This window comes from Poecilia reticulata, chromosome 16 (assembly GCF_904066995.2).
Source record: "Poecilia reticulata chromosome 16, P_reticulata-male-v2, whole genome shotgun sequence".
NCBI lineage: Eukaryota > Metazoa > Chordata > Actinopteri > Cyprinodontiformes > Poeciliidae > Poecilia > Poecilia reticulata.
In genome coordinates this window covers 18,547,135-18,574,906 of record NC_088845.1, presented here as the reverse complement: position 1 = coordinate 18,574,906, position 27,772 = coordinate 18,547,135, and the positions used below count along the sequence as shown (strand labels likewise).

Below are 27,772 nucleotides of genomic sequence, written 5' to 3'. Positions count from 1 at the left end.
AATAAAATGTGGGCAAGGTCAACGTGTAGGACATATGTTCCAAGGCCCTGTAGATCCTGGTATGGCTCAGCGTTAAGAAGCTATTTCTGTACGACTTTCATGATGTGCAGCCTGAATGAAATCCGACTCCAGACGGGCAGCGCTGAAGTCAGCAGGTCGAGGAGCACTTACATCCTGCTGGAGTGTCCTTCAGAGTCTGAATAAGATTATTCAATTTCCACGAATGTTAAGTAAAAAAAAAAGTAAAATCAACCTTAAAGATGACTGTAACATATTTCTAATTCTTAATTTAAAATTTAAGGATGATTGTTAAAAAAATACACCAGAGATCTGAAAATTAAGAGGAAATGTAAAACATTTTAATATGTTGATTTTTTTTTTTTTTCACAGTGAAACAAATAGCACAGGTCATCTTCAACAGTAATGTTTTTGGCAAAATGAAATGTATATCCAGAGACGACGTACCATTTACAAAGCCTAATGTTGCCCCGGCGACCGTTTCACCGAGGCCAGCATTCGGATTGTCGAGGATACGCGAAATATCTCAGTGCCGAGATGATACTGATAGAGCAAAATGACAACAGAGCTCTGACGAAACTCCCAAGGTGAGAGTATCCAATAACAGAGAGCTTAGCCTAAATACAGACCGAGAAGAGAAGCGTTAGGAATAAGAAATAATTCCATGCAAACAGGCACAAGGCGTGAATAAAAATGTTAGACAGTAAAAGACAATACTTGTGTTCAGGTTTAGATAATATAAAGACTTTTCTTTTTTTCCTACTGTTGTAACATTATCCTATTAAAACACTTGATTTGACAGTCATGCAAAAAGAAATGAACGGAACGAGAAGGTCGGCGGGAAAAGAAAACCACCTGCACACCGACATGCAAGAGTCTGAATAATTGCCCTTCAAACGTAGAAAAATTAAAAATAACGTAGCAGCCACAGGCGGAGAGGAGAAAGTAAAGTCACTCTGGATCACAATAGTTCACATAATACTAGAACATTACGAAATGTACAGTATTTTCAGGGAAAATATCCTGCAAAGTGCTTTAACTGTGTGCTTCTTTACAAAATGAACCTTCAGCTGATCACGCTAACAAGCCAAAGCTGTCTGGCATGGAAATTCTGCCCACATTCAAGTATTAAAAAAAAAAAAAAAAAAGAGAGAACAATGCAAACATTTTGGAAGTAAACAGATAATCAGTGAAGAATGCAAGTACAAAAAAAGAGCAAACCCCCCCCGGCCCCCCCAAAAAACCAGAGGCTTCAAATAAAGTGATCAAATCTTTAAAATGGCTTTTAACATCATGATGCTTTTGAACCAACTTACTGGCATTCAGCCAGGTGAATGCCAGCCTTCAGTGATATATCGTGTTGTAACTTAAAAACTACAGTGGACACATGCAGTCACAGCTACAGTCGCTTTTATTCTCTCACACGCCCACAGACTGTCTCGCTCTCAGTCACACACAAAGAAACCTGTGATTAGTGGTTTAGGAGTTTCTTGATCACACACCTCTGCGACGTGCGTCTCTGTAGTTTGAGCCGCTACACTTTTCATCACGACACAGCGATCACCTGTTCATCCGCTTCCTATTATCCGATGTCTTGCTCTCCCTCTCTCCAGAAAGTGGCGGCGGTAGTGGGATGGTGAAGTTTCAGGATCTTCTGCAGAAGGAGCTCGTATGTCTCGCGGCCTCCCCGGCTCAGCTTACTACTGACTGTCGATGCCGTTTAAGGGTTTGTTTTTCCCTCTGCGTCTGATCGTAGGGCTCTCACCGTTTGAGTCCATGTCATCTAAAATGTGACGTTCAAACATTTAAGATAAATTCAGGTAAAAAATACACACAAAGCGGATATTTATAGTTCCTGCTTTTTTTTTGTTTTGTTTACAGTTTTTGTAACATTCAGAAAATTTCACTACAAAAAATAAAATAAAACTTATCAGTTTTTAAGTAATTAAGTAAGTCAGTGTGTCTCATCTATGTTCAATAGTTTGACTTTTGATTTTCAAGCGGCGACTCGTTGCCTGCAGTAAAGCGCCATTCTCAAAATCTGGACTTATCAAATACCAGCAGAATTTTTAAAAGCATAGTCTTTGAACACTTCTACCGTTATTCTATCTGTGAAAAGAAAATATAATTGCAGTTTTTATGCTTTTTTTGGCCCTTTAACCAAACTTGGTTAGATAAAAAAAAATAAGGATAGTCTGCAAAATAAACTTTTTACCCAAACTCAATTTTACATTTTCCAAACTTATCCAGACATAGAAATTAGTAAAAGTAGATTTCACAACTTTTCAAGACTGTAAACAAACCCTGAATGAAACACTTGTTCAGAGACTAGGGGCCAGCGCTTAACAAAAAAAAACAAACAAAAAAACCCCCAACCTAAACGTCGTCACTGACAGACAACAGTAGAGACTCCGTACCTCTAAAATCCCCAGACATGTGGTCAGGAGACTCTGCGTAGTTACTGTCTTCACACTCTGAAAGGCTCTGCAAGAGGAGAGGAAAGACACATGACACACATTCCTGTAACAGAGCACACATCATATGTAACAGCATGCAACTGATCCTGCACAATGTTTCCAGTAGACTTCACAAGACAAAACCCTTAAAGTTTTGTACTAATGAGTTCAGTTACTGCCCTAAAGAAAATCTAACTACTACCAAATATGAATGAAGGCAAAGTTTATGTAACAGAAGAAAACAGCAGCCAATTGTTTTCAGCAAAGAAAAGAATTGTTTAGTTTTCAGAACAAGATATTTTAAAAGAAAGTGAAATGAAAATGTGACTGCTCTTTTGCTACAGCAATAGTAAATAGATGAAGAAGATACATTTTTCTTCACCCACCAAAAAAGTTTCTCTATTTGACTTTTTCGCCCCAGGAAATGAAACGACTAGAACCCCGGCTTCAAATAAAGGAGAAAACCCCGGTATCGGCGACTGTCACTGTTGGATTCTTGGTAAGGATGATGTTTTTAAGTGCTCCAGATAAATCCTCATTTAATTATTCACATAATGAACACACGGTTTATTTACATAGCGCTAATTCACAACAAACATCGTCTCAATGCAGTAAAAAATAATAATAATTTGGAGCTCATTTCAGTTATAATAAAAATGGATCTCAACAGGAAGCCAACGCTGGACGAAACCTGAAAGTCACAGTCTCTCTATGCCACACACACCCTGCTACTAAGTACTGGATTACAAAAAGAAACATTCCTGAATGCTGAAACAATAAAACACACCTTTCCCCTTGGACCATATGTTTCTGCATACCACACCATCCCATACAGACACAGGAATGTAATGAAGGCCTGAAAACAGGAACATAGCACAAGCTGTCAAATAATTCAGGAAAAAGCATTCATCTATGACAATAACTCATCGAAAGTCATTTGTTTGGTGGTTAAAGTACATATTTTTAAGCAGCGGTTGTGTGACGTTGCACAGAAATGGCGTTCTTACCAAACACAGCAGCCAGAGGACCACATAGAGGATCTGTGTTTTTGAGAACAAGTCCTGTCCAAATTTAATACACGCCAAGGCCTCTAGAAAGGCTATCGCCCTGCAAACAGTGAGAGGGGGAAACGATCACGGACTGAAACCTTTGGCCAACCTGGAGGATATTTTTAGTTTGAACGAGGAGACACAAGGCCTCGGTCAAACATGTACGCTGGATGTAAAAAGTTTACAGCCCCCCAGTTAAAATGCCATTATTTCTCATGTAAAGAATTGAACCATAATAAAAAAAAAGTTTGATGCATTTCAAAATGTAATTTGACATATATCCTTCAATTAAAATAAAATATATATATATTTTTTTTCAAAATCTAACAGGAATCTGTGGGTCGCCTAAAGAAGGTTTAGGACAGATGTCCTCATAATCTGATACCTTTGGAGAGAAAAAAAAAAGACTAAAAGGAGGAAATTTACTGCTGATTTTCTGAGTCATCTCCACCTCCATCTGCCTGCCACTATAGTCTCATTTTCCTTCCACTAAAGTTACATATTTTCCCACTAATACTCACCCAAAGACCCAGCACTGCGTCCCCACTCTCTTACACTGTGTATCTGTGAGGTATGCATAATACTGCCTGGAACAAAAAAACAAACACAATGCAGGCATTCATTTATTTCACCAACACGTCTCAGCCGTTTTCTTGCCCCAGAGAAAAAGAAACGTCGTAACAGCGTACCGTACTGTCGGAGCTGTGATGATGCCAACGAACAGGATTCGACACCAGCTGAGAGCGTGGCTCGCGGGAAAGACGAAAATGTGTTTGAGGAAGAATGTGTTCAGTTCTGTTAGCTGTGAGGAAAACAAATAAAGCTGGTTTCAGTAACGGAGGCTGTGTGAAAACACCAAAAATACCTGTTGACACATACAGCGTAGCTTCCAGACTTGAAGAAGTCTGAGCCACGCGTTCATTTTTAAATAAAAAGATCAGAGAAACAACTGAAAACACATTGCTGGTTTCTCATGACAAAAACAAATGTGTCTCCTAATCTAGCCTTGTTTGTTACAGTTTTAAGTATTTCTCTGACCAGGCCTGAACCGGTCAGCAGTTTCTCAGTATAAACAGGTTTTAGACAGTTATGGTTTCAAAATCAAAGATTTACCGCCATACTGTCCCTACATTTGGAAATCTTTTACACAAAAGTCCATTGAAAGTGTCTGAGATAAGTTAAGTTGTCACCAGGCTAATAGAGGATAATGTATTACTGTCCCTCCCCCACCTGTTGCTGCACACCTCTGGACAGTGGCGTGAAACAGAGTGAACTAAAAATGGTTTTACTGAATCAATTAGAGCATGTTATACATTTGACATAGTTGTATAAAACCAAAACTAATTCTGAAATGGTTTATAGGAAAGTATTGATGTGTCAGTAACCAATGACTTAGTTAAAACTTATTTTTCCTTAACATGTTTATTTCCCTATTTAATAAATGTACTTAAATCTAACATTCCTACAAGTAGCAACAATATTTGTGGAGTGTTTTTTTCTGAACTGTAAAAAGAATAAAATGCATCCCATCTTATTTTAATAATGCAAATCTTGCCATTTCAGGAAACATTTGGAAAAGGAGGAAATTAGCTTGGAGCAGCTACAGAGTAGACAGTGTTTTGTTTTTTTTTTTTTAATTTCCACCTAATAGAAACATGATCTTGAAACATGCTGACACGAGCACAGAGCAAGCATGGGTGTGGAAAACGACACTCAACAGGGGCTTTGTTCAAAATGTGGGAAACGTTTGTAAAAGAAACTGTATCCAAGAGGGCTGAGATCGTAAACAGCTTCACAGATAAAGAGCGTAGCCTCAGGCTCCAACACTCTGAGGCAGGTCGCGTTTTATCCTCGGCACCAGAAAACAAACCTGTTGGCAGCGGCAAAGCAAACGGCTAAACAGGAAGAGAAAGTGAGAGAAGCCAGACCCCGCTCTGAACGGCTGAATCTGAATCCATCTCTTAAAGTGGTTCTCAAAAAAGAGCAGCCGTCAGCACGTAATGCTTCAACTGGGTGTGTCACGAAAACAAAATAAAAAAAATCGGTAGCATCATATTTAACAGCAAGAGGCTAAAACATTTACTCAAACGGCCTCAGCCGTAAAGGATTAATGTGTCGAATGTGTCGACGACAAAACACCTGTGTGCTTAATGGATCTGTGAGGATTAAGATTTCACCAACAGACAAAGGAATCAGCTCAGCGGGGGACTTAGCGAGCCGGATGATATCCGAATCATCAGCGCTTCACGTCGCCGTTGAGACGCCAGAGCAGGATTTGGCCGGTGACCCACCTGCCAGATGATCATGAACAGGTAGACGCCTGTGACCCGCTGCAGGGAGGACTTTGGATCAAGCCAGCGCACGTAGGTCCAGCTCGCAGGCGTGAACTGCAGCACGGCTCGCTTGATCTTCCCCGTGGTGGTGTGGATGTCCCTGATTAAGTGGGATAGAAGTGGGATTACGCAGACTTACTGGCAGATTGATTAAAAAATATTATTCTAATGCCTTCAGCGAGAGCAAACAGTGCTGACGTCGCGACACAAGGCATTCGACTTCGCCTTTTTGATTAATTTCTGGGATTATCTTTTAAAATAATTTCGGAATCCCATCTGTAATACCTTTATACACGGGATTAAATTATACACAAATCCTTTAGAGTTGCAAAAAAAAACTAAATACACAACATTAACAATAAACACTATATAGTTTGACAATGAAATTTGTTTCATTATTCAAAAAAGAAACATTTCCGAGTTTGTTTTAGTATTTATTAACGCCTTAAACAGTTGGATTTAAATCGAGTTAACTTATTCACAAACTCAAAAATAACTTTTTTTCCATCAGTAAACGCAGCACATGCAAATATTCTTCCACATGAGAGCAACAACAATCTTTAGCATGGAAGTTGCTACTGGGTGGAAAAAAAAGTAAACTAGTTAGTTATTTTTTGAGGTTTTTAAAAACAGAGTCAGAGGAACCACAACTGTGTAAGAACATCCCAAAAACTCTCTGCAGTTTTTCTTCAGCCTGCAAGAGAGAGCAGGACTTTCAGCTGATAACAGAAAGCCTGAGCGACATAAAATTCAGTCGATCTGTTTTATCTTTTTGACGTTTCAACCTCTGTTTTGTTACGAATCATTTGGAAATCTCACCGTTTCATTTCAGTAATGCTTCCCCACATAAAAGCTAATATTCTGTGCTTAAAACAGATTAAGATGTTAACTTCTTATTTATTTTGCCTTCTTTGTTTAAATACTACTAAAAATCGGTCTTAATCATCTCCTCTGAAAAATACTGTGCGACTTTGCCTTTGCTTCTGACATAATTAATGACTGTTCAAGCTCTGTTGTAGTTTCACAGAGGAATTAGAACGAACAAGAATCAGCACCAGGACGTCGCAGCTAAAAGACGAAACGCTGACGTGAAACGCCTGCTGATAAATTCTGGGGCGTAAATTCATACTTAATACTGGCCCAGTGGTACGTCCTCATCTCCAGGAAGCGGCAGACGGTCATTCCGAGCCAGATTCCTCCTCCATTGCACAGGAGGATGTCCAGGATCACCTGGTCCCACCAGCACTCGGCAAAGTTGGGCAACAAATGCATGAAGAAAAGCTGTTAAATACAGAAAAGAAAAAAGACTATTATGATTGGAGACCGGACCACGAGTGTAAAATCTGAATTTAATATCGAACGTCAAAATAATCTGACTCTTGCGCCGTTACATAAACACATTACATCACAAGCTTTGGTGATTTAGGCAGGCAGGCAGCCAGGAGGCTCACAGCTGTGGAGCTTTTATTGTTTGGAGTGTTTGTTTACCTCCGTCAGCTCCCAGGTGATACTGATGGTCCAGCAGAGGCCGTAGCTTCGGATGAGGAGGGCCTTCATGCCCCAGCCCCAGAAATGGCTGAACGCAAAGATGTCAAAATGGCTCATGATTCTCTCCCAGGTGATGACGTGGCAGTTCACTGCGTACTCCTGCGGGCGACGGCACAGACAGCCACGTTATGACCTCCCCCGCCAACGGCGGGAGAAGCAGAAAGCAAATAGACAAGAACGTCGTTTTTGTTGTTGTTTTTTTTCCACTGTATGCCGTCGTCACAAACCATAATGTCTGCCTCTCTCTTGGCGTAGCGCAAGTTGGGATCCAACCAGTACATGAGCTGCTTCACCTGCTGCCAGTTGAGGAAGATGATGAAAACCAGGAACAGAAAGTAGAGCACACTCAGACCTTAAAAACAGAAGAACACAACCTTCAGCAAGGAAAGAATCTATGAAAAAATAAATAAATATATATATATATATATATATATATATTTGCTCCGAAATACGTTCGCTAGACACTCACCAAACACTATCCGCCATATTGCTGGATGCGGCCTGGTGAAGGGGCCTGAAAGCAGATTTATTAAGACAACATGTCAAACGATGGGAACCGATCTCTGACTGAGCCGAGATTTACTGCTTCACTGATAAGAGCTGAGATCACTGGATACTAGTAGTGGAGGTTTCATGCCAGCCTAAGCCTTGTACTAACAATAGACAGCAAGAGTGACCCCACTGACAGACGCTGTTCACGCCTGTGTTCAAATGTAGCTTCAACACGCCATGTTCTGCTCTTTCCTCCCACATACAGGCAATCGTTGCACTTCCTTTACTGTAAAAAAAAAGGCAGTTTTGAAACTAGATTAAGGGGTAAACAAACATATACAGATTCAAACTGTATATTCAACAATCACCATTACTTTGGGGGAAAGAGTCGTCATAGCGCATGCCTGCTAAGTTTATAATTTGACAGGCATGCGCTGTGACGGCCTTCACAACAGGTCTTTGTGAAGGCCTGCTGTGAAGGCCTAAGGCGAAGACCAAAGATACCGAATCCTGCTTTGGTGTAAAGTTATGCTCCAATGAAAGTAATGCTAGCCACATTAATCCCTCACTAACATACTTAAGACAGTTAGAAAATGTGAATAATTTTATCTGTTTTGAAATTCATTTGAAATCCTGTTAAACTCTTTCACACACCCTGGGTATTCACGCCTCTGGTCCTCATAAATTATTAACTCATCGATCGAAGAGAAACTATTTAAAACTTCTTTGTAGGTGCAATAAATTAGTCAATGATTTAACGGTCTGACACATGAAAACAAACTAAAAGTTTATTTACTCTCAAATATTATGTTGAACTCCATTGTTATTTATTTTCAAAGGATTTTGCAGAAAAGTCTTGTGATAGGTTAAACCGCTATTCAAAAATAAATAATTGTTTAACTATAATCATTTTATTGTGAACGTGGCAACATTTTCAACACAAACAAATGTATATCTTGTAATTTACAGTCCTTAGGTGCGTCTCTAGTGACAAACATTTAAATCATTATGCTTGCAGGTTTCTTGTTTCATGCACTTACGTGACAAACTTCTCTCTCTCTCTGCCTAATTTACAGCATTATAACTAATGTCTTCAAACATCTTTACTCACATTACTGCACAAAATAACATCCACAATTTCTGGGAACACTATGTTGTGCTCTCACCGTTGGGAAATGCCAAAACACTGATGACCAGGAAGAAGGAGATGACCAGGATGAGCCCCACCCAGACATTATTGTCATGATTTCCATCATCTCTGCAGACAGGATGAAAAACAATCACTAATTAGCAGCTCTGAACTATGACACACAGCCCTGCCCATTGCGCAACCATAGTTTATATTGCCTTTACTGTGGATATGCAACTCAGGCTCATAGATAAAACATTAACTAATATGGCACGTTTAGCTAAAAATGCAATGTTATCACTCGTTTCTACAATGTTGCAGCGAAAGAAAAACAACACAACCTAAACAACGCCTATTTTGTAGCTCGTGTTTGATTACTTTAAAGATTAAAAAAATGATCATCCATGATGGGAAAAAGCTCAGAGAGCACCAAAGCTCGCTAGCTGAGCTTCCTGTATCCGAGCATCACTGTCGCTAGGCTAGGCTAAGCTAGCGTTAGCGGCGCACTCCTCTCACCTTGTAAACGCGAAATACATCAAACTGAGCACCGTGCATGTCAGCAGCGTGATGGTGTGCGGTTTATAGAAAAACTCGATGGTGATATCCTCGACCTGCTGCTCGTTAATCATTCGGAAATGCATCCTGTAGTTGACATCATCTTTGCTTAACGTATGGGATCCGCTATACACGGACGCCATGGCAGGCAGGACGCGGCCAGCGGAGCAGGAGCAGCAGTGGCAGCAGCGGCGGCTCCTCACAGCGGCTGGGGCGACATGAGAAAGTGATCCGCAGCCACCAGATCAGACGAGCAGGCAACGGAAAAAAAAATAAAATAAAGTTACATAACTAACTGGCGGTGTGCAAGCAGAAAGCGATGAGCTCAGAGAGGAGAGAGCTCCAGAGAAAGCGTTCAGTTTAGGTTATGATTGGTTTGTTGAGGAGCTTCACAAACACAAAGCGGAAGAGTTTTGTTCGACCTTATCATTATGTGGGGACGGGCATTAGGGTTCCTGACAATGATCTGGTTCTTCTGACTCGTATCATCAATAAGAATCAGTTCTTTCGGTAACCTTCACTTCAAATTCTTGCATGCATCTGGATAAATTATCAAATATGTAGTTAAATCTCTTACATAGTTCAAATAGTTAAACTCATGAAGATTTCTTTGTATACTCATTTTTGAGCCCAAGGGAAAAAAAACAACAAAAAAAACCGATTTTAAATAAAGAATATTTATACTAGCCGTCAGACGATTGTGAGGCAAAGCCCATTCAAGAGTTAGATTCTTTGTTGGAGTCAGACTATGATTATGAGCAGTCATGAATTTTTAAATCATTATTTAAAGTGAACTCTGCCAGTCAGTGAGTCCTTCAGATATTTTGTGCTTTGCCAATAGAGAAGTCTGTTTGCAACCCTTGAACCAGACATGTTAGAAAAATGCATGGGCTAAGGAGAAAAAGGACTTTACTGTTGCTCAGTGACACAATCTACTCTTTTTCAGAAAAAAATAATAATAAACAAAGTGAATTAGCACAGTCAGCCAGCTGACTGTGTGCCAGTTATGACATGATGTGCCAGTCCTATCTGGCACATCATGTGAGTTTTCAGCTGAAGGACTTTAAACCATGGCAAATGGCTTTAAAAATGTATTTAAGTCACCACTTCAATTTCTTCAGGTGGAACATTACACACAATGAGTGAATAGAACACAAATAACGCAATTTCTGAACGTAAAATGAAGTGCAGAATAAATGTCTAAAACCGAACAGACTAAATTGTCTATTTTTTTTATTTTTTATTTTTTATTTTTTTGTGGCTCACTCAGAACATCTCACCAATACGGAGAATAAAGAGCTAGATATAAAAGCTTTGAAAGTTTTAACAAAACGTTTTTCCTGGAATACAAACCTCGACTTCCAGGGAATGTTGAAGAAACACGACTTGCTTTGTGTTTGTCTCCCTCTTGTGGCCACTTATAACTCTACACCTGGCTTCCGATAAGTTCCCCGTTACCCGAACCCTGGAGGATCGTCACCCAAACTAGCAATTTTCTAATTATTTAGAAATTAAATTTATGCCTAAAATGTTAAAATGTTTTGCAAATCTCCTCCCCAAACTTCCTTCTGTACAAATTACAACATTGTGCACCAGGATTTATTGTTTTGTTTTTAAATAAACATTAACTGTTCACTTAGCACTTTGCCATCTGTGCCGAAGTTATTATCTCAGTAAGAGGCAGGATGGTGTTAGTGTGTTGCATCATAAATAAATGAATAAGTAAATACATAAATAAAAGCAAACATAGAGTAAGAAGTGTTGTAGTCTCAATGTTCTCCATCTAATGGTCTTCATTTGTTTAGTTGTATGACATTCGAAAAATGATTAAAATAAATATATGAATTACATATTAATATATTTGATAATATATTGCATTTACACAGTTTTCTTATATTCGAGAAATTAACAATATGAGTCAGGAACACAATACGGTCAAACAATTATTTGAGGTTTAAGAAGTTTTTAATAAATACAGATTTTTTTATTTTTTTTTTACATTTAATCCTGTAAAAGACTTTCATCACTTCTCACCTTTCAAAACATAAAATATCCCATATCCAAAATGTTCTGTCTACATATTGTGCACATTGAAGAAGTACAAACTTTTTTTTGTTTTTTGGAAAGGTTGAGCAAAACTTTAAGCAACCGTAAAATAGTTTCTGCTGCTGCATACGAACAAAAGCTTTTTATAACACATTGCTATAATTAGCGGAATATATTTATTAAACAAAAAAGAAGTATACAGAAAGCTACATATTATTATGTACAGCAAATTGAAATCATTGTGTGCTTTCAAACAGACTTTCTTATTATTTTTCTTTTGATCATAAAAAGAAAAGACAAAAAAAAGAGCAAAATTTGTCAAAATCGTGTTACAGTTTAAGGCAGCAGAATAAAAACGTGCACAGGAGTTGATTATTCCTGGTTCTGCTCTGTGTTCATCATTCAGTTCTCCTGCTTCAGCAGTATGATGGGCTGCAGAGCAAAACAAAGCAAATGAATGACTGAGCATGTTCTCATATATGTTTAGTAGAAGTTTATAAGAAAACACACATACCAAGGAGTTGAAATGTTCTCTGCACACAGCTTTACTCAGCCAGTAGATCGAGAAGAGAGACATCATACATTCAAACACCAGCAGAGTTATGATCAGACCGATAATTCCCATTTCAAACTCCTAACACAAAGGAGAGAGGTCAAACAAAAACTTAGAATCCTGCAAAACAAAATTTGACTCAATTAAACATACTTACTTTGTTATAACTCCAATAAGGCTTTGAATAAATCATAAAGAACACAAATAAACCGAAAGCCACCAGTGACCAGAAGAAGCTGATGATGTTCAGGGAGAATGACAGCTTGGCCTGGAAAGTGGAATTAAGCTGAGTTAACATTCAGATAACTCGATACAAGATGCATCATAAGATGTAAGGGTTTTGGTTATTAGAACAAACCAGATCACAATATCATTTAGAGATATTATATTGATCAAGATCAATTCAATGATGTGAACCAAATGGAAGATTTGCCAATAAAATTAGCTTTTGCCTTTTTTTGAGGAACTCCTTCAATCTTTTATGCTTTTCTTAAAATCCCAGAATGTGGGACTTACCATATGCATGTTTGGACATTTCCCTGCAGCAAGGGACACCAACCCAGAGATCAAGAACTAACAAAACAATACATCATATTAACTAAAATTAAAACCACTTCAGATCAACAGAATGATTTAATTTGTGACCATTTCAAATATTTTTACCAGAAAACTTGGAACACTGAAGGCGATTAAGATTATGTTTGAGGAAATAAATCCCAGAGTGAAAATAAACACACCAGCAATTGCTTGGGCTGCCTAATTTAAAAACAAAGAAGGAGACATTGAAGAGCATCCATGTAAAAAAAAAAAAAAAAAACAGCTGATATTTTTTAAAGAAAAGATCATGTCTATGATTTAATTCACAGCATAAGTCAGTGAAACTCACTGACTTATGAAACTCACCCCCAGAGGCTTTCCTCTAATAACAAACACCTTGAAGTTGTCCCTGAACACACAGTGGAAGTTCTCCGGCATCAGCTGACCCTCCTGAATGTCCTTCAGGCTCCCGATTGGGATGGTGATGATCATTGACTCGTTGCAAATGAACGTCTTCCTCATTTTCCTGTAAATCCACAACATGTTAACACAGCTCATGTTGCTGATAGTGATCAGTTATTACACTGTAAAAATTGAAGGTACTGTGGTGGAGCAGGGGCAAAGCACAACCCACATGTGGAGGCCTTAGTCTTCAAAGTGAACATCACAGATTCGAGTCCCGGCCTGGTGACATTTGCTGCATGTCCACCCACTTTCCTGTGTAATCACTCTCAAATAAAGGCCACTAGAGCTAATAAAACCCTAAAAACTAAATAAATTAATAACTATGAAGGTTTCTTAACTTGAAAGTGAAAATTCGCTTGCTGGCTTTAAAATGCAATTAAAGTCAACAAGATTGTTTTGAGTTTAACTCAGAAATTAAAGAGACAAGTTGTCTAAAAATGGCTTTTTATTTAGTTCTGATAAGTCATTAATCTTGAAATGTGAGTTTTAACTTAATACTAGAATTTAAACCAAGTAATTATTTTACAATATGCAAGAAAAAACTGCCCTCACATAGTTAAAAGAGCGCATATTCCTGTGTTATTTTTACTCACATTACAAGTTAAAAGAACTACTTATTTTACATTAGAATAATTTAAATTCTTGTTCCAATTTCCATGAACATAAATTCTGATCTGATAATTCATCTTATGCAACATCAAAATGAATTCTGCTCAAATACATTTAGCATGAACAGGATTTTATCCTCAAGCTTTAAAATGAACATTTGCCTTAATGACACACACGAGTCAAATCAATGAAACACACTTCCTTCTTACGGTGCAACACAGGATATCAAAACCTGCTTCTAAACACTGTAAACACTCCTGCATTTTTCTTCTTTCAATGTTTTAAGTGCTAAACTAAAAACTCTTGTTTATTCAACTCTTGGAGGTTTGACAAAATGAATGAAAAGCTAACACAACTTACTACTGTATTTCATTAATGCACACATTTAGGTAAAAAAAAAAAAAAGAATTTGCAAGATTTATTTGACTTAAAGATAGTAGTCACTACTAAATGTGGATCAAATGTTTTCATTAAAGCCAGCTTTACCTTTCTGTTCTTCCTTTGCTTTATTAAGACTTGAACTGCGAAGTTTTCTCTCACTTGCCTGATGAGGACAATTGTCTTGAGTCTGTGGTTATTGCTAACAATAACCACAGGGGAAAAAAACACACACAGAGCTGCGTTTGACCAAATTAAGTAGTTTTGCAGAGAGGATTGTCTTTTTGAGGAAGTTAAAGTGGGTAATGACCTCATTTGTGTTTTAGGGAAATAAAAATGGTGAGATGATGAGAATCTTGTTGAGACAGAGAGCGAAATAGATACAGATCAAAGGAAACACGGTAAGAATGTTTTAAATATAATTTTTCATTAGACATATATTGAATAATCTTATAGTACAGGCAGGAGAAGTTTATGAGTTTCAATATTTTCTATGTTTATATTTATTTAAATATGAATACATTTATATGTATTTATACATTTATTTGCATGTTAAATTATAAATATTTTATCGGAGCATAATTTTCTATATCAAATATCATTCTTTCTGGTGAAGAATTGTTTTACTTTTGTTGTTTGTGTCACACTTTTTGTTGTGCCAAAAATGAGTTAAATTAGGATACTATTTTTATTGCAAACAAATTTTACAAATTTACAAATGGAATACTGCAGCACTCACAAGTTTTTTTATTTCTTGTTGGGTTGTTTTGTTTTGCTCTGTTACAGCACGATCTTTGTTGCGAACTAACAAAAGCAAGTTACATTTTATATATCCTTCATAGTTATCCTACACATTTTTCTACTTAAAACATTTTTGAAAGAATTATGAATGTATTGACCAGCTTTTCTTTGAACTTAAATCATAAAACTTGACTTCTGCAAACTGTTGGCCCCTCTCTGCTAATGGCCCACACTGGTCACTGGAATGACTTAAAACTGACAAAAGCAAGAACAAAATAAAAATTCACTCAAAACTAAAAACTAAAAATCAAGTAGTTGCTTTTGAATTGTGGTTCAACAAAATTTAATTACCCAATGAAACAGGCCAGGAAAAAATGATTCTACCTGTAACTTCATGACTTTTAACAGCTTGACGTGTTTTGAATTTGTCTCCCTCTTGTGGTCATTTATGACTGTACACCTGGCTTCAAAGAGGCCTCTTTGGTAAGAACATGGAAAAAGCGCCACCCAAAGTAGCAAGTTTCTAAATATGTATAAATTTATGTCTAAAATGACAGAGTGATCTCCATGGATTTACAACCCACATCCCTCAAAAAACATTAAATGTTCTTCCTTTTAAATAGAAACATCAAATAGTCGACAAGATCAAGAACACTTAAAACTATTTATTGTATCACTGTCTCTTACCAAAAAGAGTACAGATATACAGTAAATCTCCCTTGTCATTTAGTTATTTTGTAATTACGTTGTTTATTTGTATTGTTTTTCAAATTGTAATATTTAAAATACCAAAATGTGCAAGTCACTTTCTACTTTCTCTAATCTGATTACATAATTTTTAAATCAGGTGTTATGATCGAATAGTTACTCATTGCTTGAGCAGTCTCTTTCTAACATTTGCTTTTCTATTCTTGAGTAATTTCTTGAGTGATACTTGAGTATTACGTTGTTGAAGTAATGCTACTTTTACTAAACTAGATTATTGGCGTCTCTACCTCCATCTGTCTGTCTGACTTGGTGGTTTCATTGAAGCCACTGTGTGTTTTTGCTCTGAAAAGTGTTTTGGCTGTCTCCGTCTCTGTCTTTGTCTCCGTCTCTGTCTTTGTCTCTGTCTCTATCTCTGTCTCTGTCTCTGTATTTTGATATATCTGAAAACATATAGTGACATTCAGAATGTCTTAATAAAGTTTTGCATACATTTCTCTATTAGTTGAATTTGCTTCATATTTAATATAATTACGGTAGTGATAACATGTGTACTCTTGTAAATCCTGACATCTAGCTTCATAACACACTTGTAGACTGTTAATGAATTAATGTTATTTCATTGTAATGTCTCTGCACATTAATTTCTACAAAGAAAACACATATTAGCTGGAACATGGGCTTCTGAATCAATGCATTTCTTTTCTCCTTCATGAACTTCCTCCTTAAATCTTTTCTGTCTCTCAGACTCTGAAACCTTCTCATCTTTACCTCTTACACTAACATATTTTTCTTCATTTTCATCTAGTTTCCCACTTGTTCTTGCAGTGGTCTTCTTTAAATGTGATCCTCCTGGTTTCTCTGAAATTTTTCCTCTTTCAGTTCTTGTCTTCTCTTCTTGTTTGTCTTACCTGCATTTTCTGCCACCAAACTAGGCTGGTCTCTACTTTTAAATCCTTTTTGCTGTTGTCTGCAGTTTGACAAAATGAAGTCGGATATAATTTAGCACATTCACACAAGCATTTTAGTCATTGTAGCCTATTTATTGCATGACAATAAGTGTGTAGCATAGTTTAAATGTGTGACCACATGAATGTGACGTTGTTCCTATAGAGACATCAGTAAAAGAGCCCTAATTAATTTTTTTTATATTTCAACAATTATGCTATTGTGTTTATTGTAAGAAATACGAGAGAAATTTGCTAAAGCTTATAAAAATCACACTGTCTACAAGCCAATAAGGGACGTATTAAACCACGACTGTCCCTTATCTTCAACAAAAATGTAATTAATTGCAAACTTAGTTGGACTTTCACTTTGTGTATTAAAACTTTACCTGGAGAACTTTGTGCGGCTCAGCTGCTCCAGTCTGCAGGGCTGCAGACTGACTTCCTCATTATTTCCAATGTGACACAGCAGCGTGTGCACAGAGACGTAATTGAGTTTTATTTAGTATAAAACTTAGTAAAGCTAAATTAATTTGAAGGCTATGAGAGGCTTCTGAGAAAAAGAGTTTAGTTTTTATTTTTAAGAATAATTTCTATGACGAAAATTTTTAGGGGTCAACTTTCTAACGTCTGCGGGGCAATTTCCTTCTTTTCAGATATTTACTTTAGATATCAATAAAATGTAACAAATGCCTGTTAGTATTATGTCGCAATGCATCAAATATTTTTAATGACGTTTGTTTCCTTTTTATGCTCAGTAAAAAGACAAACCATTAACAAACCACCAACATTCAGAGATGAGCTGATAAAAGTGACAAGATGATTTACAAACATTATATGAACAAGAAAACGCTCAAGGTTTAAAAACGTTTTAATAGTTAATAGAGTTCAGTATTTATTTATTTCGAACATGATAGAAGTATAAAATCACACATATGAACAGGGAATGAAAAAGACAAATATTTTCATACCACAATAATCTTAACTTGCTGAAAAAGTTGTGGGAAGAAATAAGAAACTTATGAACTCCTACCCCATAAACTCATAACATTGATGGACCCCAGTTATTAAATCAAATAATAAAAATATCAAATAATAAAAATAAACATAGGTTAGTTCATTTTTCATCTACATCCATATCCACACACACTCACACGCATTAGCCTCAATTTACATAAACACCCATATTTCTATATCTTTTGAAAATTACCTCCTTATATTTCCTTTTTTCATTGTATTAAAATTTGACTTTAACTCCTCATTTAACTTGTTCCATAATTTTGCACCATGAATTGAAATACAAAAGCTCTTTCTTGTTTTGTGTAAACTACGAATCCTTAAGTCTGAGTCAGTTATATCCCCCGTCTCTTTCATAAAAATGCTCTCTATGAGCTCAAGTCGCCGTTTATTTGACGCCTTAAACATAGTTTGAGATCTTCCACCAGTTCTTTACATTTAAGAGTTCTAGATTTTAAGAAAAGCGGTGTTGTGTGCTCATTATTACCAACATTATGGATGATTCTAATGGCTTGTTTCTGTAGGATTCTGAGGAGTTATAAAGAGCTTTTGTAATTAATTCACCACCGCTCTGAACAATATGTTAAATATGGCAAAATCAGAGAGGCATATAAAATGTGAGGTGATTTATTATTCGGAATACGTTTATTCAGGACTGATATTCTTCTGCAGAGTTTAATCTGTAACTTGCAACTTAACTTGAAAAGGGCTTATATCAAGTCCTTCACCTTTAAAACATAAAATAACCCAAATACAAAATAAAGCTTCTGTCTACACTTTGTTAGAAGAAATTGATTTTTGGTCAAACTGAAAACGACTTGGAGGAAGTGTAAAGTTGTTTGAGAGAAATTGTGCTAATACAGCGGAATTAGCACACGACCATCAAGACGAGTCCATGTATGGTGAACAAAAAGGAAACTTTACAGAAGCACGTTGTCTATAGCGTACTGTGATTATTAGCAGTGATGTATTGGGAAACATCTTACCTCCATGTTCTTTTAAACAGAACTTCCTGCTATTTGCTTTTGAGCAAAAAAACAAAGAAAGTTTAAGGCAACAAAATAAAAACGTACACAGGAGTTAATTATTCCTGGCTCTGCTCTGCGTTCATCATTCAGTTCTCCTGCTTCAGCAGTATGATGGGCTGCAGAGCAAAACAAAGCAAATGAAGGACTGAGCATGTTCTCATATATGTAGCAGAAAAAAACAAATGAAGGAAATGACACACATACCAAGGTGTTGAAATGTTCTCTGCACACAGCTTTACTCAGCCAGTAGATCAAGAAGAGAGACATCATACATTCAAACACCAGCAGAGTTATGATCAGACCGATAATTCCATGAGCTATCCTCACATGATGCTACATAATGTGGACAAACAAATACTTAGAATCCCAGAGAGCAACATTTGACACAATGAAACACGTTGATTTCATGATGTACCTGGTCAAGATGATGACGTGAATTAAACTCGTTCACACACAAACCGAAAGCCACCAGTGACCAGAAGAAGCTGATGATGTTCAGGGAGAATGACAGCTTGGCCTGGAAAGTGGAATAAAGCTGAGTTAACATTCAGATAACTCGATACAAGATGCATCATAAGCTTACATGAAGTTAAACCACCACAACATTTAGAAACATATCAGTTGAATTTAAATGAATGTATTATTCTCATCACTCTGTCTTTTCTTAGAGAAATTCCTTTTTATGTTTTGTCATTATAATTCATCTGACTTACCACATGCATGTTTGGACATTTCCCTGCAGCAAAGGACACCATGCCAGAGATCAGGAACTAATAAAACAATACATCATATTAATTGGGTGGAAATATAACCATATCTGGCTAAATATGTGGGCATTTCAAATATTTTTTACCACAACACTTGGAATTGTGAAATTGAGGATCCCCAATGATGGCAAAATCAACCCAAGAGCGAAAATAAACACACCAGCAATTGCTTGAGCTGCCTAATGAAAAATGAGATAAGAAAAATAAATAAGTAAAGAGAACAAAGGAAAATCTGCAGATTTTTTCTAGAGACGAGCGCAACATTTGATGTTTTTTTTTAGAGAAAATAATCATGCCTATGATTTAATTCACAGCATAAGTCAGTGAAACTCACCCCCAGAGGTTTAGGCTTTCCTCGAACAACAAACACCTTGAAGTTGTCCCTGAACACACAGTGGAAGTTCTCCGGCATCAGCTGACCCTCCTGAATGTTCTTCAGGCTCCCGATTGGGATGGTGATGATCATTGACTCGTTGCAAATGAACGTCTTCCTCATCTTCCTGAAAAGCCATAACATGTTAATTCCTCACATGTTGCTGATGGCGATCAGTTACTAAAGTTTTCACTGATGCCAGTGGATACCTTTCTGTTGTTCCTTTGCCTGTTTTAGACATGAAATTTGCAGCTTTGTCTCATTTGTCCGGAGAGGAAATGACCTCGAAAGTCTCTTCTCTCGCTGACTCTCCACCTTCATGCAACACCCACACCATCTCTCACAACCACATGCAGGTTTGCAACCAAACAGACTTAGACAAACACATATACTTTTAAAAGGTGAGACTGTTTGTGCAGCATGAGTTTATTTCTGTAGAGTTAATCTTTTTCAGTAAGAGAAACATAAAAAAAGTGCAGAGTTTGACTAAATGAAGCAGTTTTGCAGAGAGGAGTGTCAGGTTGAGGAAGTTAAAGCGGGTAATGACCTCATGTGTGTTTTAGGGAAGTAAAATAATGTCTGCAGAGTGACGCCTTGCTTGAGACAGAGAGCGAAATAGATTCTGCTCGAGTGAAACACGGTAAGTTGTTTTAAATGGATTTTTTTCTCCTAATAAAACGGCTGAGAGATTTCTCGAACAATTTTAAATTACAAGCAGTTTATGAGTATAAAATATGTATCTTAGTTATTTGTTTGCATGTTTATTTATAAAGCTATGCTGCAACTTTCGTAACGAAATATTTTAGCATTAACAAGTTTGTTTCTTCTGGTTAAGAGTTGTTTTGCTATTGAAGTTGTTAGCACCGTTTCTGTTGTTTTTTTTTTAATCAAAAATGAGGTAAATTAGTGTGTGAATTTTAAGCATTCTTCATAATTACCCTATTAACCAAAGCCAACAATAATAAAAGTGTCTTCCTAGTTTAAATGTTGTAAGAACTCTGAATGCAAAGACTAAATTTTCTTAGGACTAACTACGTAAAAGCATTTATCATATCAATTTGATTGATTGATTGATTGATTGATTGATTGATTGATTGATTGATTGATTGATTGATTGATTGATTGATTGATTGATTGATTGCTATCAGCCTTAAATAACAGGAAACAGAAAGCCACCATTATTATTCACAGTGGCTTTTATTTAAAATCATACGCAGTCATTATATGTTCTAGGAATATCAAGTCTTTTTTCTTAAATCTATGTCACGCTGCAGTGCACGACACAGGAACATCTCAATGAATCAGAAAATGTTTGAAAAGTTTGTTGATTTTAATATTTCAGTTCAAACAGTGAAATTCTTATATAACATTGATTTATCAGAAAACGAGTGATATTTATCATCCAGTTTCTCAGTTAAAGAGTAAACGAAACATGAAGTTTGATATAGAAATGTTGGCCTACATCTACATTGTTACGTTTGGAGTCTTTCTTCTTCTGGGATTCATTGGACAATAAAGCAGGTATTGGTACTTCTGACTGTCTGTCTGTCTGATGAATAAAATCAGTATCTTGAGAGGATCTGTTAGCAAAGTGAAGCATAAAGTCGTCTAAAAATTTCTGGCTGTGCTGATGTTAAACTTGATACGACACAGTGAGCGAAGAGCTGCGGATGACATGACTCTCCCTGACATCACTGACTGTGTAAACTCCACTCTGGATTCATGGATCCTGTAGATGTTTTTCACTCTTCTGACAGATTGTGAGACATGGATTTCCTCATTAAGTCCAATATTTATTTGACCGCCATGGCCGTGGCACTTTTTTTTTTTTCTCCAGTAACTTTCCGTTAATGTGTTTGGATCAGTGAACATCAAGCTTCTTCAGCAGTGACATTTGTAGATTTGTTTTCTTGCGGAGGCTGTTGTCTGTCTGTCGAGCGTTAAGATTGTGCAGGACACAGCATAGCATTTCCACCTTTTAAATAATTGTGTTTTTTTTCTTTTGTGTAATATAAGTTACATTTTTCACTTTTCAGAAAACATAAACCTCAACATTAACATCACTAAATATACTAAATCGCTCAGTATTTTTTTGAATCTGTCCTAATATGTTTGATTATTTAATTGAATTTCTAATATTCTATTTTACTGAAGTGCAGATTTAGCTGCAGTTTTTCAGGCCAATCTAACAACATCTTGAATTTGTAATAGTCTATTTACGTACTTCTAGAACAGAAGTATGTAAATAGAAAAATTGGAGGCACTGCGTGGTGTAGCGATAGAGCGGACCGTTTTATTTACAGAGGCTTTGACGAGGCCGTCCTGGGCGTCTTCCCCTTTGTCTTTCCTGTCTGGCAACTGTCAAAAAAGTATATATAAGAAAAAAGAAATACAACTTTTAAAAACAGCACTGTATGTATAGATAATTGAGTTTGTTTCTTTAGGTTAAAGAAGCACCATGGCCTCTGCTGATGTAGACATGGACATCCACGAGGAAGATGTGCCACTGCAAATGGGAAGGAGACAACCTCCTCCTCTGCCGAGTCAGATCCGATATTACCAGGCTTCAGAGATGCTGCCGGAAGAAAAAGGTCAACTGCACGACCTGCTACAGAAACAACCAGCTGTGTTGGGGGTAAGAGTGTGGAAAATGAGTGAAAGAAAAAAAAAAAGAAAATCTGGTCTTTTAAAATTATAATCACACAGAAACGCCTTATATGACCATAATCAAATCTGGCAAAATCTGGAAATTTGATAATGTACCATTAACCTCATACACGTGGTTTAAATAGACACTAAAGGTCACCAGCTTCACCTGTGATTTGTGCACTTCTGGTTATCTGAGTATTTAAAAAATAGGACATTTTCCTGGATTCATGATGGACTTCTGTATGTCTCATCCACTGGCATTGCAGGATTTTGAGCTGTCTGGAAAAGAGACATTTCAATAGTTCTGTGGGAGAAAATAGTTAAACTTTATAAGAAAATGGTATTAAAAAAAAGTAGACTTTTGATACTAGGCGATGGTATAGCAACAAGTAATGTTATAATAGTCAATAATTTGATAGTTTTGTCAATTTAAATGCAATAAAGCCAATAGCATAATAACTTCACAGTAATTTTGTTTTCTTTTTATCCAATTACATGAGAAACGGTACAGTTATTTCAATCTGGAGAGACTCAGACGGAGAAAGAAAGCGATTTAAAGAGTTTAATGACAAAATGAACATAAAAATAAACACAAAGTCCTTTGGCGTTCAGGCCCCGACTGGGGACGTCGAGCTGGACTTTGAAAAGCTCGATGAACATTCCTGATGCAGCATAGGAATGTAGACCCCCAGCGCCTGTACTGGTGGCAGCGGTCGGAGGAGGATGAGGCCTGAGAGCCGAGAGCAGAAGGTGGAGATGGGGTGGAGGTGGTTTGATCGCAGCTGGTGAGCAGAGGAGGCCATGGGTGAAGGTCCTTTTTGAACTGGAGCCCAAACGATGGTTGGCTGGAGCGAGGCTTGGACCGGCGCTGATAGGTCCAGATTGCAGAGAGGGAGGCGCTGATTGATGAGGCAGGTGCGACTAGAGTCTTCCAGACTGAACTTTTGTCAAGACTCCATTACATTAAGTAAACAAATTATTACTATTCTCAACATCTCAAACTATCAAACATAGTTTATGTTAATTATTTGAATTTTATTCCTCTATATCTGGAAACATTTAAGGAACTACACAATATTCTAAATACATTTCTGTAGAAAAATCCATCCGATACTTTATTTAAAGATTCTGTGCTGTAGTTATACAGTATATAAAGGCAATATATGTAGTTCATAGTAAAACAGTGAACATACAGTTGTTGAATGCTTATGTTGACTATGAAAAATAATTAACCATTGTTATATGTAAACAGCAAAAAAAGGGATTTTCCATTTTATTCTCACTTTATCAGCTGAAGTAATTACATCAGCCTTTAGCTCAGCTTTTTAATGTAATAACTTGATACATTACTGATATTGGTTCAAAATGACTATTACCTTGTTGGCAAAAGTATTATGTTATTGGCTGTTATTGCATTATTGGTTGCTATTAAAGGTTAGAATAAAAAAAATGGAAGAGAATTAGCTGCAAAACAAAGTAGTCGACCTTTCCCTGAGGTACCGCAGCAAACAAATGAAGGTTTTCTTGTCTGTCCAGCTCAACCTTTTATCGCCTGTTTCCATCAAAACAGACTTAAGAACTTGACCAGTTTTCCAAAAAGTCATCAAGCTGTCGCTGATGTCAAAGCAGGCAGGACCATCAACTGCTTATGTACGTTATTGATCAGGTTTTGATTGGTTGACAACTTACCGTGAGCAAGAGAAAGGTTTTTATATCATAATTCATTTTCTCTAAAGTGAAGTGAACTTAGATCATTGAGCTCAGCAGTCAAATGAGTGTTACAAACACCCACAGTCTGGCAGCCGATACGTCGCTTACCAGTGACAGCTGGAGGCTTAATTGTCCTACATGTCAGAAGATTGTTTCTAGGACAACTACATGAGACGAGATCTTCAGATGCGGTATGAAGGCGAGCTCATTAGGAGAAGCCTTCAGTCTAAGCTGCAGACCTGCTGCACCTACTCAGAACTAAGACTTTGTTAAATAGTTCACCTGACAGTCAACAGTGAGATCAAGATTTAGGCTGAGATAACATGGCGGAGAAAAAAGAAGCACAGAGATGTTTTTCTGTACTTCTGGGCAGCAGCAAGAGGAAGTTCTTGGGTTAGGTTATATTGAGTTTCATGTACGTGCAAAGGATGAAGTTTCACACTTTATAGTCCGGCACTCCACAAGTGTGCAACTGCATTTAACAAAAATAGAAGAAGAAAAAAAACTGTTTTATTACACAATTCACTCAATTTTATTGTTCCCCTCAACTTAGCCCTTTCTGTTTGTTGCTCGGGGTGGGCTGGACTTCTTGTTTCTCACACACAAGTATCACTGGATCGCAGTAAAAATAAAAAATCTAAACATCTTATACTAAAACATCATGCACACAAAAATGACTTCTACCCTCGTGTCTACAGAAAGATACGTAGCTAAAACGCTACAACAAAAAGAATCTACAATTTTATATCCATCAATTTTAAAATGTTAAATAAAAGTTGTTCATGTAACAAAGGTAAGAAAAAAAGACTATTGGGGCCACAATGAAACTAGAAGTTAGAAAATAAATATGCGAGCTCAACTTGACTGAGGAGTTGTGAAACGCATTAAGATGATTTTTTATTTTTTTATTTTTTTACTGCAGTAGCATATTCTCACACTGAAAACTTCTCTAAATTATGACTCAGTGGGGAAAGAAAAATGGGATGTTTCTTTTTACAACATCAGCTTTGTCATAATTAGTAGAAGCCATAAACGTTCTCATAAAACAAACGCAGCTTGCCTACGTCTATCCATTATTCATCTGATAATTCAGCTAATTATCAGATGATAATGTTTGTTTTTAATTATTTCACATCACTTTTTATTATTTCACATAATTTCTTTTAAATGCAGAAATTATTTTTGTATTTTTTTCATGTGAATTTTATTTTGCATGCCTGCTTGAACAAAAGTCTCATAATGAATTATCATTTATCATTCAAAATTAAGCAATTTTGGTAACACTTTATTTGAATGGGGTGTGCATAAGACTGACAATGCACTGTCATAAACATGACATAACATCTGTCATGAACATAAAGAAGTCTTTATGAATGTTTATGACAGTTGTCATGAAGTGTCATTCAGTAAATAATGACACTTTTAATGCAAAGTTGCTCTAAAAGTTGCATTAAAAGTCCACAAAAAATGCCAACTTTGCATTAAGTTATCATAATTTACAAAATCATGCATAGTGATAAGAGGAAAGCTATTGTTGTCACAAAGTTGTCAGAAGTCTAGTTTGAAGTTACTACTTTCCGTGAAGGGGGCATAGGAAACATGTGGACAAAACGCTCCGGTCAAAAGAGAAATGTCCACACATGCAAAAGTGCAAAAACTACGTATCTTCCTGAACACACCGTGCTCACGCTGAAACATGGTGGTAGCAATATCATGCTGTGGGGCAATTCTAGAAGGAAACTTGTTCAAAAGCTGCAAAACATGAAATAATCTTCAAACTCGCATTTCAGGTAATGAATGTAACACATGATAAGTACAAATTCTAGTGTTTTTTTTTTTTTTACCTTTACTTATTTCTACATTTAAGTTTTTACTTTTGCACATTGTGTGAATTTCCATTTGTATTTAAATTATCTGATATTTTGCTACTGCACTACAACTTATTTAAGGTGCATAAAAAAAAATAAAAATTGTGAAAAATATTCTTCCTCATTCGTCCTTTAGTCATAACAAAATCATTTTTTCTGCTTTCAAACATATTTAGACGCCGATACATACTTCTCTGGTCGTCACATTTGGTTATCATGTTTTTCGTGCTTGATTCATAATGAGCGGCTTGCTGCAGAACATCATTCTTTGCCTTGGTCTCACCAGCAAGTACTGCCATCTTATTACCCCACCACAGTGCAACAAACCGACATGCATACTTCTCAGACACTGATCAGTGGTTTGATTTTACTGAACACCTCTTAATAAAAATCACAAGATTATTTATTGCTTGCAAGATAACACAGAATTTCATTTCCCATTTCTTATTGCACATCTAAATTAAACACGACTCCTGCTTGCATCAAAACTGCCTGTTCCTTAAATGCTGAGTATTTTTCCACTGATGTAACCCATCTGCGCAATTCAATGTTATTAATAGTATTACTTGCAGCGATCTACTTTATCTTTAACCTGCTCTCATATATGACAGCTTAGTGTGCCATCTTTTTTTTTTTTTTTTTTACTTTCAACCTTTTTCTCTCAGTCTCTGCAGATAATGAGCGGCATCCTCAGTGTGGCAGTGGGCATACTCTTTGCTGCAACGCAGCAAATGCACCAGTCCCTTTTCTGTCTTTTCAGAGTCTCACAGCTGACCGGATCCCTTGTAAGTCATTGCTTCAACCAGAACTAAGTCATTAAAAAAAAAAAAAGCAATAAAAGGAAGTCTAACATCTACATCCCTCCCCCCCCCCCCCCCCCGCCTTCCCCCCTACAGTTTGTAATAGCCGGACTTGTTTCCAGCCTGTTGTTCAAATATCCAGCGTTGCTGATGGTGAGTTTAGCAACTTTTTAAAGCAACAGTCTTAAAAAAACATCTTAAAACATCTTAAAAAAAAAAAAACAACAACTTATGTGTGACTTTTTGTCATCACAGGTGTCAATCGCAGTTAACTGCGGCTGCATTGTTGTAGCCGTTATTGGTGCCATTCTGATAAGTGTCGACCTGGCTCAGTGGAATCCACATGATCCATTTATGAAAGTAAGAACATCACCAAAACTGATTCCAACACATTTATCAGCAGAATCTCACATAAATACTTCCATTGTGACAATATTGTATATTAATGATGTTTTTTTTTGTTTGTGACAGATTGAAGTGATGGGGCTGTGCGTGTTGTTACTGGAGGTTTTCCTCTCTACCGTCCTCTGCTTCTGGTTCTACAAAGAGAAAAAAGCAAAATGATTAAGCTGCTTGTATTGTTTAATCGTGGTACGGTGAAGCTATTTGTGCACAGAGAACTGTGGAACTGCATGCTTTTAGAGGAGACAGTGACACCTTTTATGCTTTCATGTGTGGCTTTGACTTGGTTGCCTGTGCTAGAGCAAAAGCCCCTGCAGCGCAGCCCGAGCTGTGGTCTGCGTCTGATGTTTTGACACGGACTGCAAAATGCAAGAGCTGCGGTAACAAAACGTCAGTTTCCCCCCTTGTGAGAGTATAAACCACATTTTACCTCTGTGTCTCTTTGAGTAACGGTGATATCGGGTCTCCCTTTGCATTGTGTCTGTACGCAGAGGGCTCTCTGTGTGGTTTTGCGTTCACACTCCAGCAGTGGAAATATTTTTGTCACTTGTTCTGAGGCATATTCACACATTCACACATTTATCTTTATTAGCCAGG

The 27,772-nt window shown here is 36.9% G+C and overlaps 4 protein-coding genes across 10 annotated transcripts; 1 reads left to right on the top strand and 3 right to left on the bottom strand.

Annotated features, from left to right (window-relative positions):
* Positions 1-337: 337 nt before the first annotated feature.
* On the bottom strand, positions 338-9,998 carry ptdss1a (phosphatidylserine synthase 1a). 2 transcript variants are annotated; one of them, XM_008432544.3, is made up of 13 exons: positions 9,542-9,998; positions 9,063-9,154; positions 7,874-7,918; positions 7,632-7,756; positions 7,345-7,503; positions 6,986-7,137; positions 5,815-5,956; positions 4,213-4,325; positions 4,045-4,110; positions 3,482-3,581; positions 3,262-3,330; positions 2,436-2,502; positions 338-1,801 (listed from the first exon to the last, which is right to left on the bottom strand). In XM_008432544.3, exons 1-13 carry the CDS (start codon positions 9,721-9,723, stop codon positions 1,719-1,721), a joined length of 1,395 nt encoding a protein of 464 aa, XP_008430766.1. In that variant the 5' UTR covers positions 9,724-9,998; the 3' UTR covers positions 338-1,718. The 2 variants fall into 2 exon arrangements, with proteins under 2 accessions (XP_008430766.1, XP_008430767.2); XM_008432545.3 differs by lacking the exons at positions 9,063-9,154; positions 9,542-9,998 and adding an exon at positions 8,551-8,657.
* A 1,281-nt stretch (positions 9,999-11,279) lies between these two features.
* LOC145547698 (uncharacterized) lies at positions 11,280-14,382 on the bottom strand. 3 transcript variants are annotated; one of them, XM_081597542.1, is made up of 6 exons: positions 14,277-14,382; positions 13,083-13,242; positions 12,843-12,935; positions 12,696-12,752; positions 12,337-12,447; positions 11,280-12,260 (listed from the first exon to the last, which is right to left on the bottom strand). In XM_081597542.1, the coding sequence occupies exons 2-6, from the start codon at positions 13,236-13,238 to the stop codon at positions 11,721-11,723; spliced, it is 957 nt and encodes a 318-aa protein (XP_081453668.1). In that variant the 5' UTR covers positions 13,239-13,242; positions 14,277-14,382; the 3' UTR covers positions 11,280-11,720. The 3 variants fall into 3 exon arrangements, with proteins under 3 accessions (XP_081453668.1, XP_081453667.1, XP_081453669.1); XM_081597543.1 differs by lacking the exon at positions 14,277-14,382 and having other exon boundaries at positions 11,888-12,058; positions 12,141-12,260; positions 13,083-13,313; XM_081597541.1 differs by lacking the exon at positions 14,277-14,382 and having other exon boundaries at positions 13,083-13,313.
* Positions 14,383-14,492: 110 nt separating this feature from the next.
* Positions 14,493-27,696, top strand: LOC145547595 (uncharacterized). 3 transcript variants are annotated; one of them, XM_081597223.1, is made up of 7 exons: positions 20,259-20,386; positions 21,400-21,506; positions 22,191-22,381; positions 26,639-26,758; positions 26,870-26,926; positions 27,029-27,133; positions 27,245-27,696. In XM_081597223.1, the coding sequence occupies exons 3-7, from the start codon at positions 22,205-22,207 to the stop codon at positions 27,335-27,337; spliced, it is 552 nt and encodes a 183-aa protein (XP_081453349.1). In that variant the 5' UTR covers positions 20,259-20,386; positions 21,400-21,506; positions 22,191-22,204; the 3' UTR covers positions 27,338-27,696. The 3 variants fall into 3 exon arrangements, with proteins under 3 accessions (XP_081453350.1, XP_081453348.1, XP_081453349.1); XM_081597224.1 differs by lacking the exons at positions 20,259-20,386; positions 21,400-21,506 and adding an exon at positions 14,493-14,569; XM_081597222.1 differs by lacking the exon at positions 21,400-21,506 and having other exon boundaries at positions 20,257-20,386.
* Positions 17,415-20,093, bottom strand: LOC103478597 (uncharacterized). 2 transcript variants are annotated; one of them, XM_008432541.3, is made up of 7 exons: positions 19,956-20,093; positions 19,708-19,873; positions 19,460-19,552; positions 19,320-19,376; positions 19,022-19,123; positions 18,811-18,939; positions 17,415-18,722 (listed from the first exon to the last, which is right to left on the bottom strand). In XM_008432541.3, exons 1-7 carry the CDS (start codon positions 19,985-19,987, stop codon positions 18,693-18,695), a joined length of 609 nt encoding a protein of 202 aa, XP_008430763.1. In that variant the 5' UTR covers positions 19,988-20,093; the 3' UTR covers positions 17,415-18,692. The 2 variants fall into 2 exon arrangements, with proteins under 2 accessions (XP_008430763.1, XP_008430765.1); XM_008432543.3 differs by having other exon boundaries at positions 18,811-18,839.
* Positions 27,697-27,772: the final 76 nt, after the last annotated feature.